The sequence below is a fragment of the Delphinapterus leucas genome, chromosome 15 (genome assembly GCF_059928025.1).
Source record: "Delphinapterus leucas isolate spDelLeu-1000000601 "Yukka" chromosome 15, BTC_Dleu_Yukka2, whole genome shotgun sequence".
Taxonomy (NCBI): domain Eukaryota; kingdom Metazoa; phylum Chordata; class Mammalia; order Artiodactyla; family Monodontidae; genus Delphinapterus; species Delphinapterus leucas.
Window position 1 is genome coordinate 7149814 of NC_143143.1, and position 17164 is coordinate 7166977.

Sequence of the window (17164 nt, forward strand, 5' to 3'; positions counted from 1 at the left end):
TCGGATTGGCCCAGGAAAGCTGACCTCCCCTTCCCAGACCCTCCCCAGCTCCGACTTGGTACACGCCTCCTGCCTCTGCGCCCCGCCTGGGAGACGTACACGTGGTAGATCCCATCACCCCTGGAAGCCTCGCGTTACTCAAACACATCGCGCGGTTTTGCGAGCTCTCAGGAAAGGGGCGGGAGAACGGAGACCAGGAAGGCGATTCGTGGATCCCGCGGGCTTGGCTGCAGGGGACGAGCGCGCGTGCGCACTCGGCACCCTTTTCAGGAGCCAGGAGCCAGGAGCCGGCTGGGTTCTAGCGCTTGAGCGTTCTGGCGGTGTTCACCTTTCCTTCTTGGGGCCTGGGGGTCGCGAGAAGCGCCCTGTATTCCGGCCGGTCGGCGCAACGCTTGAGTGCCCTGGCAGGAGAGCGGGCCGCGGCGCGTGGAGAGCACTGTGGACCGGAGAGAGTAGGCGCGGAAGAGCTGGGGAAAGGGGGCGGTGGAGGGCCTGGAGGTTGGGGGCGATGTGATGAATGAGTAGGAACTGGGGGTGGGGGAGATGCGGGAGCTTGAGGTGAGTGGAAGGGAATAGAGGCGTCGAGTGCGCCTTCTCCCGGCTTCACCCTTTGGGCAGGAAACGGGATGGGAAAGGAAGCGTTGGTCGCTTGTCACACCTGGCTGATCTCGTCACCCCTGGCTGATCTCGTCTCTTCCTCGTGCCAGGGCACACAGCATGGCCGAAAACCGAGAGCCCCGCGGAGCCGTCGAGGCTGAGCTGGACCCGGTGGAGTACACCCTGCGGAAGCGGCTACCCCACCGCCTGCCCCGGAGGCCCAATGACATTTATGTCAACATGAAGACTGACTTCAAGGCCCAGCTGGCCCGCTGCCAGAAACTGCTGGATGGAGGGGCTCGGGGTCAGAACGCATGCAGTGAGATCTACATCCACGGCTTGGGCCTGGCCATTAACCGCGCCATCAACATTGCTCTACAGCTGCAGGCTGGCAGCTTCGGGTCCTTGCAGGTGGCTGCCAATACCTCCACCGTGGAGCTTGTCGATGAACTGGAACCAGAGATTGATACGCGAGAGCCGCTGACCCGGATCCGCAACAACTCGGCCATCCACATCCGTGTCTTCAGGGTCACACCCAAGTGATTGAGATGAGGCTGGCCCACCTTATCCACCCACCCCCGTACAGCTAGGCTCAGATGTGGCTCTTCTTGTACTGAGTACTGTCCTGGACCTTCTTCAAGAGCCATGTAGGAAAAAGCCTGTCCCCTCGCAGCCCAGAGGACTCTGAATTGAGAGGGCAAGTACTGTCTTTTGTTGGCCCCAAGCAGTGGGGCCTCCTGAATCTTTGTGGTCTGTAACCAACCATTGTCGTATACAATAAAAAGTATCAAGTCGTGTTGGTGCCCGGCCACCCCGCTGCACTGCCTCTCCCCTGTGTAAATTCTGGGAAGGAGAGTAGGAAAGAACTTTACAAGGATTTAGGTACAGTAGGGGCACCCCAGTGTTTCCTGCCGTCACAGAAAGCATAAATTGTACTACGGACACTGCAACCTAAAACAAACTTTAGTACAGTGCAGAAGCCTGACAATTCCAATGTTTGCTTTAAAATATTTCATCCTCACAGAAGAAGGCAGGGCAGATAAAGTATATACTCTCACCCGCTGGAGTGCAGCTGGGGTGTAGTTGTATGCTAGGAAAGCATCAGGTTCTCTGCTGGCGGTTCCCAGGCGCAGGAAGGGTGAGGGTTTAAGGGTGAAGAGGGCACACAAAGATGGGGGCCTCCTTTGTGTCAGCCTGTGGTAGGGACTGAGACACTGCTTCATTTGATTCCTGGTCCTGTGGGGCCCAAATTGTTCTAAACAGCTATGGTCCAGAGCCCTTCAGACCCTTGTGGCTGGGCTGTTCTAAGCAGGAAAGGATTGCCTTCCCTTTGAATTACTGGGCACACAGGTCATAAGTACTTTTTTGTTGGGATATTTGTAGGAGGATCTGATTTTTCATGTTTATCAAACAAGTCAACCTAAAGCAATTTTTATCAAAGTGGGTGGTGACCCATATGTGGGTCTTGAAATCAATTTACTGGGTCAAAGCCTTTTAAAAAGCAAGTAAAAAAAAAGTACAACTTCAATGATAATATTTTCTTGACACTTCCAGTTATAGATGTGTATATAGACACATATGTGCTAGTTATGACATCAGTTTTACTGTTGGGCATCAATTTTACTGTTGGGCGAGGTCACAGGAGTTTGAAAGCCTTTGATCTAAAGGTTAGTAACAGAATTTGGTTCTAGTTTGCTTGAAGGCAGTTTGGTTTGGGGTTCTGAAAATTAGCCTTCTCGTTTAACAAAACCTCTCCTTCTGGCTTGAGTATTCCTGTTGACGAGGGATTCATGCTGCGGAAGTGACTGCCAGCCAGTCAGGAAAGTGAACTCCTTACAGAAGGAGTAGCGCTTCATTCTAACAACTAAATACATGCTGAGTGCCTACTGTAAGCCGAGGCCTGGGCTGGGCCCTGGGGATACAAAGATGGGTATGAAATGGCCCCTGCCTTCAAGGAGTTCACCACTTAGTTGGGAAGGTGGATATACCAATTTTTTGTGAAATGAGTAAGATGTGTTATGTAAGAAGTAAGAATAGCCACGATACAGAAGTGTGGAGAAGGAAATGGCTAACTTCCAGGTGAGGTCTCAGATGGTCTCCACCTTTTGACCTGGGTTTTGAAGGATGAAAAGGAGCTTGCCAGGCAGAAGAGAGGGGAGAGGGCATATCAGACAGAGGGATCAGCATGCACAAAGGGGATTCATGAACAAGCAGGGTGTGTTCTGGGACTGGAGGGTCACTCGGGCAGCTAGAAAGTAGCTGCGTGGGCTTTCTCTAGTTGTGGCGAGTGGGGGCTACTCTTCGTTGCGGTGCGCGGGCTTCTCATTGCTGTGGCTTCTCTTGTTGCGGAGCACAGGCTCTGGGTGCGCGGGCTTCAGTAGTTGTGGCTCGCGGGCTCAGTAGTTGTGGGTTGCTGGCTCTAGAGCACAGGCTCAGTAGTTGTGGTGCACGGGCTCTGCGGCATGTGGGATCTTCCCGTACCAGGGCTCGAACCCGTGTCCCCTGCATTGGCAGCCGGATTCTTAACCACTGTGCCGCCAGCGAAGTCCCTCCCTATCAGCCTTGACTGCAAGACTCCCTTGTCCAGGAGCCCCCAGTAACAGAGTGGGGAGCCGGCAGGGAGCTGGAGGGAACTATGTGTGTCCCTGCACGTATGTGCTCCGCTCTCTGCTCCTGGCCTGGGCCCAGCAGAGGTGGTGGCAGCAGCCCTTTTGCATTTGGTTTGTTTTGGCAGCTACGTCTCCCAGCTTATTTGTTTGTTGTTTCTACTCCGAGTTCTCTCAGTGCTTGCCAGTGGGGCTTCCCTCAGTGGCAGGTCTGCAGAAACAGCCCCTAGTCATTGCCACCGAAGGAAGAAGGGGTGTGAGGGCAGGTAGGGGGCGTGGGGAAAGCTCCCGCATCTGTTAGAGTCCATGCGTGGTGGACCGGGCAGGGAGCTCTGCATTCCTTCTGCAGGGAGGCCAGTGCTGGCCTCTGCTTCCCTCCCTCTTTTGTTTTCTGAAGTGTGTTCCATCACAGCTTGGGAGGTGATGGGGGCAGAAGGCGTGTCCAGGTGCAGTTTCCCTCCCTTTTGCTCAACCACTATGGAGCCCACAGAGAGTGCGAAATGACCTCCTACTTCAAAAACAGATCCCCAGAGGCCAGATTGGAAATGCTTGTCTTGGAGGTGAGTGTAGACCTTTTCTCCTCATCCGTAGTATTACTGAGCATCCACTGGTTGTATGGAATCTGTGTTAGGCGCCAGGTCTGCCTGGAGAGGTATAAACTCCTGGTTCTCTAAAAACTAATAGGAAAAAGGACAGATAGATTTAAAAAGACAAATCACTTACGTGGTGCTTGGAGTTGTCCTAGCATTAGTAAGGGCTCAAAAAATAGTAAGGGCTACTATTGTTAGCTTGAGCCATTTTGCTAAGGAATGGTTTGAGCCTCTTCATGGGGATGGGGAGAGGGGAAGGAAGGTGATTTGTGTGTGTTTGGTTTACAAGGCTGGGTTATTAGTCCTGTCGGCTTTTACTTTTGTGGCACGCGTGGCAGGGAAGAAGGGAGGCCCTCAGAGCACATGAACTGGTTTGAATGGGCGGATGATCCTTCTAGGTGAGTTCCCAGTGCTTGGTCAGGAGTTGGGGGAACAAACCCTGGAGCCTATAGGGAAGTTGGACTAGAGGCATGTGTCAAATGTAGTTCCTTAGGGAAGAGATATCCCGCTACACAGATTTGGGGGTGAGGCAAATGTTATCCCACCAAGAGAGAAGTCTGTGAAAATGACCACTTATGACTCCATCTTCCTAATGACATTATGGGTGCTTTTTAATTGATGTGTTTTGGTTTAGCCATATTTTCTAGTTGGTCAATGATCCTGTATTGTTTTTGTAACAGGAAAATGTTTTTTTTTTTTTTTTACAAAGCCTGTTCCTTTGGTCTGTTGCCTAGGTGGGGTGATCAGGGGAGTTCCTTATCAAACTGCTGAGACGACTTCAAGGAGAAGCAGCGATTCCATTGTGCAATCCAGTAACTAATAAACATCTGACAGATGAATGGCTGGATGCACGCACAGGAGGACAGCTTGTTATTGGCTACCCTATAACAAGTCTCTGCTCCCTTAGAAACACCAAATATCTTTCACTGGAAGTGTGCAAGCAGAGGGTGGAAGTTCACCTTCACGGGATGTCCTAGGTCCCTTCCAGCTCAGAGTCTGTGAATCTTGTTTGCTGCAAGAAAAATATACTTTCCTGAGAGTCCTAAAATTACTTGCTGGTTGATGAAATAAGACATGAACAGAAGGTCTTGCTTATATACAGATCGGAGGATGCCTCTGTCAAGCAATAGGTTCTTGTAACTCATTGGTTATCAGTGAACCATGAACAATTTGGGAAAATATTTGCTAAACTTGGAGGTTTAAGAGTATGTCTAAGGCTTCTATAAACTACCTTGAGTAGATCTTGGCCTATGTTCCTCCAAGTAGGAAGAGCCTAAAGAGTTCATGCAGGGCTTCCCTGGTGGCGCAGTGGTTAAGAACCCACCTGCCAATGCAGGGGACTTGGGTTTGAGACCTGGTCTGGGAAGATCCCACATGCCGCAGAGCAGCTAAGCCCGTGTGCCACAACTACTGAGCCTGCGTTCTAGAGCCCGCAAGCCACAACTATTGACCCCGCGTGCCACAGCTACTGAAGCCCGCGTGCTTGGAGCCCATACTTCTCAACAAGAGAGGCCACCGCAATGAGAAGCCCGCGCGCAGCAACGAAGAGTAGCCCCCACTCGCCGCAACCAGAGAAAAGCCCGCGCGCAGCAACGAAGACCCAACGCAGCCAAAAATAAAATAAATAAAATTAAAAAAAATAGAGTTCAAAAAAAAAAATAGAGTTCATGCAAAATCCTTAAGCCCCATGTTAACAAAATAAAACTTTTGTGTTCACGACTGCACCCCTGCAAAGATCTTACGTGGGAGAAAAACATTACTCTCGTTGATATTGCCAGTACTGTTTTAAGTTAGGATTTTCTAGTTTTAGTTTTGCATGGACAGGAAAGCTACTCTGACCAACTTAGCAGCTCTGTCTTCTGATAAAGGATGGGTGCCATGGGAAGGAGCTTGGGAATATTCAGCCATACTGGTGAGCAAGAGATCCTAAGATGGGGTTGACACTTCATAGAAATCTAATCTGGGGAAGTGTTTCTGGATCCCAAGGTGGAGGTCTTGGTGCTTTGGGCGCCCTCCTTCAAGGACACAAGCACTGGAGGAGAGGCAAGAGACAAGTAACCGAGGAAGCTGGCCTGGTAATACTTCAGGCCTCATTCAGTCCAAGGTCCTTGGGACTTCTCCGGGCCTCCCTTGGGAGGAGACCCATGTTAATGGGACAAGAAACCCCTGTTTGGCCCCAGGCTTTGAATAAACTAAGTGTGAGACTTGTCTTGATATCTGTGTCTTCACCCCTGCCACCCCCCAGCTCCCACAGTGATGCCATTTCACTCAGTTTTGTTCAGTGGCAAGTTTCTGCAAAGAGCAGTGGATGTGCACACCCAGCGGTACCTCCATCTGCACCCCACTATCCCCATGACCTTTACCAGTGAGTTGTTTGGTAAAGGTACAACACCGGAGATAAGGCGTCATGAACCCATGCCCAGCTCCCCAGAGGGAACAGTGGAGGACGCCGGAGGAGGGCTGACGAACGTGCTGGAGATTTGGTCTCCAGGCCTCCAAAGCCAGGACAAGTAGCAGCCACGGTAAAGCAGAGCGCGGCGTGATAATTGCTAGCATTTATTGATTACCCCGTGCCGGGCATTACATAATCACACGACAGCCCTGGCAAGCGATTACTATAGTTTTTTACCATCCCCAGGCTCAGACGTAAGGTCACTTGTCCACGTCAGGTGCTAGTGGCACAGCTCAGGCCTCCAATCTGGGCTCCCTTGTTTGCCAGACAAGCCCCATTAGCCTGCTGAAGCCACAGAGCTGCTCGCTGAGAACAGAAACCCAGATGTCTGGTTCTACTGGCTACTTTGTGGCCAAGTAAGCAGAACTTCCCTCAGTTTCTCCAAAGTGACCTTCGCACAGGACTTCCTTTTGCTGTCTGGCAGGAATCCCTTCTCCAAGTCCTCACTCCCTTCCCAGTTCCCCAAGCGCCAGGAAGCCCTCCCCCACCGCACCCTCCAAGGTCCCGGCCACCTCACTTCCTAGCACAGAAGGTCTTTTGGGCTGCTGGCTGAACTCCCGAGCCCAGCTGAGAAGCCACTGCTTGGAAAGGAGGAGGGAGGAGAAGTCCAGAGGCCCCCCTCGTCCCCAACACGACTCCAGGCAGCTGGGACTTCGTGCTGCCTGGGGGTCTGCGACAGCTCAGGGGGCTGTAAATTTGCTTCTTGGATTTTCAGTCTGAATTGGCTGCCAGGAAGACTCCATGGAACAGAGCCTGCCTCCACCCCCGCCATCCTCTGGTTCAGACCCCGCCTCGGGGGGCTGCCTGCTCAGGAAGTGGATGGAGGCCTCTCGGGCCCCCACGAACCCAGAGCTAGGTTGTCCAGGCATGGCTCCAGCAAGCATTCAGAGGATGAGTAGCTCACTTCCTCCCTCTAGGTCTCCCATTCTCTGGCTGAGGTGTCTGGAGTGGAGGGACCACACAATGCAAACCACACTTGAGGGAAGCCCATAAACAGGCAACATGCTGGGTGCCCAGTGCCACCCAGGTGAACAAGACCTGCCTACACTGTCCTTTGCTCTCTCCTCCGGTTAACAGAGCACCTGTGCTGCATGACTCCAGAGAGTACCATTCTCATCAGGGTCGATATGAATGGCGCCCCCTGGAGTTGTGCAGTGCTCAACCGTGACAGCTGTATATGGTGGCCCGGTCAGGAGAGGCCTAAGACGTGTACATAAAGGATGGCAGCCCAGAGCAGGGAGACAGCTTCCTGCTGGGGTATCAGGGAAGGCTTCATAGAGGAGGTAATGCTTGGGTTTGGGCTTTTGAGAGCCATAGTGGGAGGGGGAGGGTGATCCAGGTGGAAGGCACATAGTGAGCGAAGGGCAGGAAGCAGCAAACCATCTAACTGAGCTCATGTGATGCAGGAGAGCGGGAGTGAGCAAAGTGGGAGAACAGGCTGGAAAGGTAGGTGGATGGCAGAGCACAGAGGGTCTTAGTTCAGAGGCAACCGGGAGCCACTGCAGGCTCCTGCTCTGGGGAATGCCACGAACGAGCTATTCAGTGGGAAAGTTACTCTAGTGGCAGGGCTGGGGATAACTGGAGGGGATGGTGCGGAGACCCTCCGTGGTGGTCCTGGCACTGGTCCAGCCCCGTGCCAGAGAAATACAAACAGGCAGATGGAGGGGGCACTGGCACGGGGGTGGTGGGCATCGGAGGGAGAGCCCTGGGTAGCTTCCTGCTCCTCAGGGGCCCCTGCTGTCAAGGCTGGGTAGACGGTAGCTTCCTGCTCCTCAGGGGCCCCTGCTGTCAAGGCTGGATGGATGGACCCTACTGGGCAGTATCCACAAGCACCTGGGTTGAAGTTGGCTCCTAAACCAGCCTCTGCCCTCTTGGTAGGATTACTACAGCTTAGGGATTGGGTGCAGGGTGAGCTGAGATCCTCTACTCTGCCCTCTCTCCCAGGCTGCAATTGCAGTTCTCTCTCCCAAAGCCCCAGCGGATGAGCCAGCGTCACCCCTGTCCAGCAGGCCCCAGCAGCTAGGGGCTGGTGCTCAGGGCCCATCTCCCTTTCTCGAAGGCAGGGGCCTGGGGACCTCTGACAAGCTGGTGTGAGGGCAGAAGCAGGTCCCACAGCCCGAACGGCTCCTCCTCTCCTCCGGCTGTGTCTACTCCCCCCACCATCTGTCCCCGGCCCCTCTCCATGGTCAGGTCAGGGCAGTGACGCAGGAGTCAGGGGACCCAGAGAGCAGAGGCTGGGGGGTGTGTGGTGGGTCGGGACAGAACGCATGTGCGGACGTGTGTGGACGTGAGTGTGCGTGTGCTTGTCCCACAGCTGGGATCTTGTCCCAGAGCTGGGCTCTGAGGGCCAAGTGGGGCTGGGAGGCTGCCTGGGCGCTGAGGAGGAAACGGGGACCAGAGGACGTAGTGAGGTGTGCAGAGCCATAGCAGCCGCACACCAGGTTCGGGGAGGACCCCGAGAGCAGACTCGCAGTGAGCGGAGGGCAGGGGAGCGACTCGGGCCCTCGTTAGTTCCCACAAGCCTCTGCCTCCCCACCCCTCGCATTCATCTTTCTGAACCCCTCTTTGATCAGGTTCCTACCCCCACCCCTTATCTCCCTCCCTCACCTCTGTCACCTCAGCAGGCATCCCTGCCTGCTTCATCGAAAATTGCCACCTCCTCCGACACTCCTGGGCCTTTTTAGTTCTTTTAGCCATTGGAGCTCCTCTATCTTTTATTCATTCTCTGTGTTTATCATCCATCTCTCCACTAGAATGTCAGCTCCACCAGGGCAGGCATTCTTGTCTGTTTCATTCACTGCTCTATCCCCAGGTCCCTGGCCAAGAGTAGGTACTCTTATATGTATATTTCTTGAATGAATGAATGAATAATTCCCACTCTTTCCAAACAAACTCCAAATTCTTCAGAGGGGCATTCAAGGCCCTTCACAACCTGACCTCTCCCTAACCGCCACCCTAGTCTGATCTCCACCTCTCCCTCCCCCACCCCACCCTTCACCCCAACACACCTGACCCACCAAGCACTTGGCTGGACCGGCCTCTGCACCCACCTCACATCTTTTCCCATTAAAATCTTACCCACCCTTCAAGGCTGAGCTTGTTGTCATCTCCTGCATCAAACCTTCCTTGATTTCCCAGCTAGAGGTGAGCTCCCCCTCTTCCAAACTCTCACAGCTCGGATCTGCACACTCCAGTCCTCGTGCACAGTTCCGTGTCCCCACCTTATCTCTATTGTAAACTACAAACTCCAGGAGGCAGGACTTAGGGCTCAAAACACCTTTTTGTCCTGAAAAGTTCTTAGTCAATTGTCTTGCACAAAGAAGGCACTGAACGCATGAATAAAGTATCTCTAATATCATGGGACTGGGGAGGGAGTGAATGAACGTATAAATAACCACCGGTATTTGTAGGACTTCCCTGTCTTTTATGAAAGCTGCATGAGCTGGGACTGGTGCTTTCATGAGGCCCATTTGACAGGTGAGAGCACTGAGGCTCAGGGACTCAGGCCACTTTCCAAGGTTTGATAAGCCAGCTAGCCTTGGACTCCTGCCCCCCCGCCCCCCCCCCCCGGGAGCTCCCCCGCTGCCTCAGGGCTTCCTAGAAGCCACAAAGTCTTAGCTGCAAATCCCAAGGGCCATCACTCTGGGGGTTCACTCTATTTCAGAGTTCCTAAGAATTTTACCATGCAGACTAACCTAAAAGTTCAATTTCTGGGTTTTCAGGGTCCTCAAAAGTGAGGAGTGGGGGAGAAGACCCCCTCAGATTTCTTGCTTTGTGCGGCCCCGTTAAATTTCTCAACAAGAACACTGGTTTCTAGAACAAGAACTAGGATCGTGAGAAGGAGGCCACTGACTTGCCCCGCAGGCACCTTCCGGGCTTCCAGCCCTAGCTGCCTCGCAAGAACCCAGACAGTCCCAGCTCTGAGTCCCCGCCCAAGACTGGGACGCCCCCTTTCCTGGGGGGACGTCGGGGTCCCCAGCCTTTCCCAGAATGGCACTGCTGTCGCAGCGCAGCCTTCTGCCCGTCCCGCTGCGCGCACCCAGCCGCCCCTCCCGGGACCCTGGGGTCCGACGACGGGCAGCTCCGCGCCCCGCACCCGCCCCTGCGGCAGCTCGGCTCCCGCCCCGGCGAGCCCCCGACCCAGGCGTCCTGCCCCCGGCTCTGACCCCTCCGGCCCCCCCCTCCCGCGACCCCTCACGCACACAGCCCCCCCCCCAACCCCCCACACGCACGCACACAGCTGATAACAGCCCCGACCCCCGGCCGCCGCCGCAGTTCCCCGGGCCAGCAGTCCCCGGGCCAACCCCGGCCGGCCGCCTCGCCGCGCAGTCCTCCGGACCCTGGCCCCGGGCCCTGCGCGCTCTGCCCCGACCCCGGCTCGGCGCCCCGGACGGCGGCCCCCTCCTTCGGGCGGCGGGGTGGCTCTGCCCCGCCGAGCTTCCCGGGATGCGGGCCCCCGGCGCGGGCCCCCGCCGAGCCCCAGGTCGTTGAGGGGCCGGGCGAGGCGCGGAGATGGGGGTGCGCGGTGAGTACTCCCGGCCGCGGGAGCGCCCGCCCGCCCGGCCCCTGTTTGAGGAGGAATTTACCGCTGGGGCTGTTGGCCCCGGGGTGGCCGGGTTCAAGGACCTGCGACTTGCCAAGGACCCCGGAAGGGCAAGGGGGGTGGGGCAGCCTTCACCTGCCGGCCGGGCTGGGGGAGTCCCCGGGAAAGTCGGAATATGAGCTGGAGACGCGATGGAGGACTGGGGGTCCAGGGAGAAGAGGGGCGGCTACGTGGGTGCCGAGGAAGCTGATACCTGGGTCTGGGAGCAACAACTCGGATCTGCGAGAGGGGAAGCCTCTGTCACACCGGGATTGAAGTTTGGCCGGGAGAAGTGGATGCCGGTAGCTGGGGGGTGGGGTGTGCACGCGGCCGCGGGATTGAATGAAGGCAAAGGAGGCAGAGCCTGAGCGCTCGCAAGGTTCGGGCCGGGAGGACTCGCGGGGCCAGAGCAGCGGGATGGGTGAACGTGCAGGTCCAAACCACCCCTTCTCCTGCAAGTCCCGGCCTCACACTCAGCCCGGCTCTCTCTCCTAGAATGCCCTGCCCGGCTGCTTCTGCTGTCCTTGCTGCTGCTTCCTCTGGGCCTCCCAGTCCTGGGCGCCCCCCCACACCTCATCTGTGACAGCCGAGTCCTGGAGAGGTACATCCTGGAGGCCAGGGAGGCCGAAAATGCCACGGTGAGGCCCCCTCCCCAGGACCTTCCACAGAACTCACCCTCAGGGGTCCAGGGTCTCCCCCAAGATCCAGGAACCTGGACTCCCCCCTGGCACTTGGTTCAGGGGTGGAAGCGGGGAGCCAGAGCCCCCAGTAAAAGTAATAAGAGTGGTAGTCCCCAGTGCACACCTGGAAGCTAGGTAAGGGGCGAAGCCAGCAGGAGCCCCTGGGGCCTCTGATTCCAGGCCTGTGCATTTCAGGTGGGCTGTGCTGAGGGCTGCAGTTTCAGCGAGAACATCACTGTCCCAGACACCAAGGTTAACTTCTATGCCTGGAAGAGGATGGAGGTGAGTTCATCTTTTCCTTCCTCTTGGGGAGTCTCATTTTGGGAACCTCCTAGGGCAGGGAGGAGAATGATAGAGAGAAGAAACAGAGCAGCAAAGATGAGGGCTGAATGGAATATGTTCATTCATTTATTCATTTGTTCATTCATTCATTCAACAAAACTGTTTGCTTGGGGCTGCTGAGAGGGAGGAGGGCGGGGCTGGCTTGGGCCAGCTAACTCCAAGTCTCCGCTCCCTTTAGGTCCAGCAGCAGGCTGTGGAAGTCTGGCAGGGCCTGGCCCTGCTCTCAGAAGCCATCCTGCAGGGCCAGGCCCTGTTGGCCAACTCGTCTCAGCCATCCGAGGCCCTGCAGCTGCACGTGGACAAAGCTGTTAGCGGCCTGCGAAGCCTCACCTCCCTGCTTCGGGCACTGGGAGCCCAGGTACGTGTAGGACCTTCCCTTGCACTTGTGTTTGCCCTTTCTGTAAAATGGGAGAATGGCCCTGCCAAGGAATCCCTGCTGCAATTCTGTCCCAAATTCCCTCTCCTGCCGGGGTCCCCACCGGTAACCTTCTGTTCTGTCCTTGGCAGAAGGGAGCCGTCCCCCTTCCAGACGCAGCCTCCTCTGCAGCCCCGCTCCGAACATTCACTGTTGATACTTTGTGCAAACTTTTCCGAATCTACTCCAATTTCCTGCGGGGAAAGCTGACGCTATACACAGGGGAGGCCTGCAGGAGAGGGGACAGGTGACCCGGTGCTCCCACCCCGGGCACGTCCACCACCTTGCTCACCACCACTGCCTGTGCCACGCCTTCTGCACCTCCACTCCCAACCCCTGTCGATGGGCCATCAGCTCAGCGCCAGACTGTCCCACGGACACTCCAGGGCCAGCGGTGATATTTCAGGGGCTGGAGGAACTGTTCAGAGCTCAACTCAGATCTAAGGATGATGTCACAGGGCCAGCCTGAGTCTCCAAAGCAGGAGGAATTCAGAGAGTTCAACTTAAACTTGGGGACAGCGCCATGCTGGGGAGACACTGATACTCATCTCAGTGCCTTGCAGAACCGTGATGCTGCGTGATGCTGGGACAAGCTGGAGGGCAAATAATTCCTTTCGCACCTAGCAAGCAGGGACAGGACGGACTGGAGAATTTAGGGGGCAAGCCATGAATTCTCCAGGTCTCATGGGGACTCCGTGACAGCAGAGCCCGCTGGATAAGGAGGGTGGTGGGAGCCGTGAAGATGGGATGGGGGCTGGCTCCTGGCTCTCACTGGGTCCAAGTCTTGTGTATTTTTCAATCTCACTGGCAAGAACTGAAACCGCAACCTGGCTCTTGGCTTTTCTGTTTTCCCGGGAGACCCCTACCTCCCTGGCTCTGTCCCCATCCTGGCAGCGGGCTGCAGGTCCGGGAAACCAGAGGTGGAGGGGGCCGGGCCCTACGTGCTGCCTTGCATGGCCTGTCTGACCTGTTGACCCCACTGGGCCTGAGGCCACAAGCTCTGCCCACGCTGGTCAATAACGTGGCTCCATTCAAGGCTAGTCCTCAGTAGGCAGCTGCCATCTGGCCCAGGTGTTTTTATTTATTTATTTTTTGGCTGAATCGCACGGCTTGTGGGATCTTAGTTCCCCAACCAGGGATGGAACCTGGGCCCCGGCAGTGAGAGCACGGAGTCCTAACCACTGGACCGCCAGGGAAGTCCCCAGGATGATGTCTTTAGTGAGCCTCGGCTGCCGGCAAGGACACAGGAGCCAGCAGGAGGGGCCCCTTTGGGGGCTGGTGGCAGCTGCCAATGCTCCCTGCTGGACCCTCTTCTCTGTGGCCGCTTCTTCTAATGCCACAACCCCAGCACCAGCCTTTGCCATCTCAGCACACAAGCCCCCTCTAAATCCAGTGGAACTTTCCTTGCCTGGGGATGGTTACCATGAATGCTCTACCCTGAAACTTGCCAAAGGGGCAGTAGTAGAGTGGGGTACAGTGGGAACCAACTTCCCAGACAACCATCTTGTTGATCAACCACTCTGCCCAGAGCTACTGCTGGTAGTTCACTTATATGACCTCATTTTACTCCTCACACAGCCCTGGGAGAATGGCACTGCAGTCATTCCCATGGTACAGATGAAGAAGTAAAGTACCTTGCCCGAGGCCAAGATGACAGGAATCCCCCATCCTCCCAGCACCCAGCCCCTTCCCTCTTCTTCATATTTCTGCCACATAAGCCCTCCCAGCTCCCCCGGGATGGGGGACACGGGACAAACTCACTCCAACTCCACACTTGATCCCTACTTGCTTCTTTCTTTTTTTTTTTTTTTTGGCCACACCGCATGCGGGACCTTAGTCCCCCAACCAGGGATCTAACCCGTGTCCCCTGCAGTGGAAGCACAGAGTCTTAACCACTGGACCACCAGGGAATTCCTACTTCTAATTTTACCCTTTCCCCTGACAATCAATTTCAAATTCCTTCCCAGAAATAATGTTTCAGCTGCAAAGTAACGCCCAAGAGAGACCTGTGCAGATAGCAAAAGCTGTCACAGAACTGTGCAGGAACCCCCGATCCTGGCCATTATCGTACATGGATGGGGGGGATCGGTCTTTCACTTATATCACAAAACGGAGAAGTCAGCCTGCACCCCGGCAAATATGCACAAAGCAGGGAATGTTTTGCAATCTGCGGCAGGAAGAATATGGGCAGGTTGGGGGATTGGAGGGTATTTGCCAAGTATATGTGTGTGAGAGGGTAGGGGTGAACTTGTGGTGGGAGGAGTCAGCCAAGGGCAGGACCCAAGGAGAATTTTCACTCTGGCCAACCCTGCTTCTGGGCTACAGTGCCCTCTTCAGGCCCAATTGGGAAATGCTAGAGTAATCTACAAGCTATAGAACCCTGAGGACTCTGACCTTGTGCATTTCGATAAAAATTCGTGTTATGATTTCCACACATGCCATCCGGTTCTTGCTCCAACGCTGTGAATCAGGAAAGAAGGAATCTCTCTTTCTCGCTGGCGAAACTGAAGCTAAGAGACTTGCCCTGAAGCCCAGGGAATCCAGCTAGTAAGTTACAGTTGGGATCTGAATTTGAGATTTAGGACTCATAACCCCAAAGTCCTGTCCACCTTTCAGCCTGATGTGCTGCCTAAACATCCCCTGGATCTTTTTTCCTCCTGACCTTATTCCTCGACTTCGTTTCAGACTTCTTACTGCTTTCAATTAAAGAAAAAAAAAAAAAAAGGAGTTAACAGAACCTGAAGTATATGACCTGGGTCAGGTGTGATGGGCGAGTAGGTTAAGAACATAATTTTAAAACATACTTTAGTAAAGCAATTATACTGCAATAAAGATGTTAAGCAAAAAAATTAAATCACTTTTTCGACTATAGGACTTCTCACAGACTTTAGTGTGCTAGCGTGCTTGATAAATCTCTAAGGAAGGAATAGGGTTTCCTATTTCATGAACTTTTAGACAGGAGTCCTTTTCTTTTTCGTGGAACATCTTACAGGACAGATGGAACAGTTTTAGAAACTCTGATTTAGTAAATAAAAGAAATATATTAAAAAAAAACATACTTTATTCCACATTTATGGAGTGCCTACTGTGTTCCAGCCTTTGCACTAAATGCTAGGAAACTTGGAAAGACGGTCTGTGCCACTCACAGCCCAGTGTCCTCCTAGAGCGGGCAGTCCTGGTGGCAAAAAGACAGGTGCTCATGAATGTAGGTGTAGACAGAGCCAGCTTGGCATGTGACTGAGTCCTGAGGGGGGTGGGGCTGAGAGGCCTGGATGGGAAGAACCTGGTGACACCCACAGTCCCTGCGAAGAGACACAGATATGCAAGGAGGGCGTTGCCAGATTTCCCAGGTTCTTCAAGTGCGGACCAGGGGTGTAAAGTTTCTTCTGCACTACTGTTACGATGATTAACAACATATTAATCTCTGACACTTACACGATCTGCTCTGATTCTCACCATCACTCCATGAAAAAAGGAGGACAGTAGGGCATCATCCTCTTTTGTCAGACAGGGAAAGTAAAACTAAGTTCCTCCAGGTAAGTGACCAAGCCAGCTCTTCCGACTTCCGGGTGGGACAGGAGCCAGCTCAGCCCGGTTCTGAGTCAGCGGGTTACATAACTGTTTCATGGAGATGCATTCTGTTTGTAGAGTGCTTTGCGATTTCCAAGGTGCTTTTCCGGGCAGTCTCACATTTGCTCTCCTAACCCCATGAGGAAGGCAGAGACAGGAGAGGATCCCCGTTTTGCAGAGGAGGAAATCGAGATCCAGAGAGATTATGAATGGGTCTGGCCCAGGTCGTAAGACACTGAGAGGATGCGTCAGGACCAGGAGCCAGGCTCTCGGACTCTGGGTCCCTCTTCTACTGGAAGCAAGGATCATGGGGAGAAGAGAAAGCAGAGGGAGTGGACAGAGGGGAGGAAACAGCTTCAGTCAGAGAGGCATGAGTCCCATCCATTTCTCGCTACCAACTCTTTCCCGCTCCATCCCCTGCCCCCGGTGCCCACTTCCTCCCTGGAAAGGCAGAAAGTGCCTATCACCCTCCCCACCACCAAATCTCCCAGCACTGGGGCCCACCTCATCTGCCTCCTGCAGCGCTAGCTCCCACCTTGACTGCAGCCTCTTGGCTTTGGGTACCACTGGCCCGAACGGTCTTCCTGGGCCTGAGCATCAGGCTGACCAATGCATCTGCCTGACCCCAGCCTCCAGGCCACCTGGGATTCTCCTGGAACTACTCAGTCTACTGGTCTCCCACAGTAGGTGATTGTTGCTAGAGCTGAGTTAGCTAAATGAGGCCTCTCAGACACTGGAATCTAGGCTGAATGTTAGCTACATTATTTCCAGCTGGTCAAGGCTCATTCCTCTTAAAATTCCATCATAAAACTGTGACATTATAAAAGATTATTGGCAACAGGAAAACAGATAGCAGGATGGTTTCCCAGCCTACGTGAGTCATGCCCAAATGTCTATAAGCTCCCTCCTCGATTCTAAAAAATGAGTTATTACAAAAATTATACCACACACACACAGTTTCTGGTTTTTAGAAAACCTTAGCTGTGCTGGTCTCTCCAGAAGCCCAGAGCAGATGAGCAAAGTGTCCAAGGACACACAGGGGAGCCAGGACTGGCTGCAGTTTCCTGGAGTAATTCCCAGGTTCTTCCACATCCCAGGGTCCCTCACACCTATTCCTGCCAGTCTTGTCAGGTGACAAAGCCTCTGGGACCTTGCCCGTTCCGGACCCCCCAAAAGGCAGAGCCCGTGGTTCCCTCCCATACCACATTCCTTCCTGTCCTGTCTGAGCACCAACCCCCCACCCCCAGACAGGCTGGAAGCTGTGACCGTCCAGCTCTGCGGCGCCAGAGGGAGGTCAGCGAGAGCAGCCCTCAGAGGACTTATTGCCTAA

General features: G+C 54.5%; 2 protein-coding genes across 2 annotated transcripts; both read left to right on the top strand.

Annotated features, from left to right (window-relative positions):
- The first annotated feature begins 271 nt into the window (after positions 1–271).
- POP7 (POP7 ribonuclease P/MRP subunit) lies at positions 272–1394 on the top strand. Its single transcript, XM_022587955.3, has 2 exons — positions 272–452; positions 708–1394. Exon 2 carries the CDS (start codon positions 718–720, stop codon positions 1138–1140), a length of 423 nt encoding a protein of 140 aa, XP_022443663.1. The 5' UTR covers positions 272–452; positions 708–717; the 3' UTR covers positions 1141–1394.
- Positions 1395–10979: 9585 nt separating this feature from the next.
- Positions 10980–12630, top strand: EPO (erythropoietin). The gene is made up of 5 exons (XM_089895528.1): positions 10980–11140; positions 11261–11465; positions 11703–11789; positions 12028–12207; positions 12357–12630. The coding sequence occupies exons 1-5, from the start codon at positions 10980–10982 to the stop codon at positions 12513–12515; spliced, it is 792 nt and encodes a 263-aa protein (XP_089751654.1). The 3' UTR covers positions 12516–12630.
- Positions 12631–17164: the final 4534 nt, after the last annotated feature.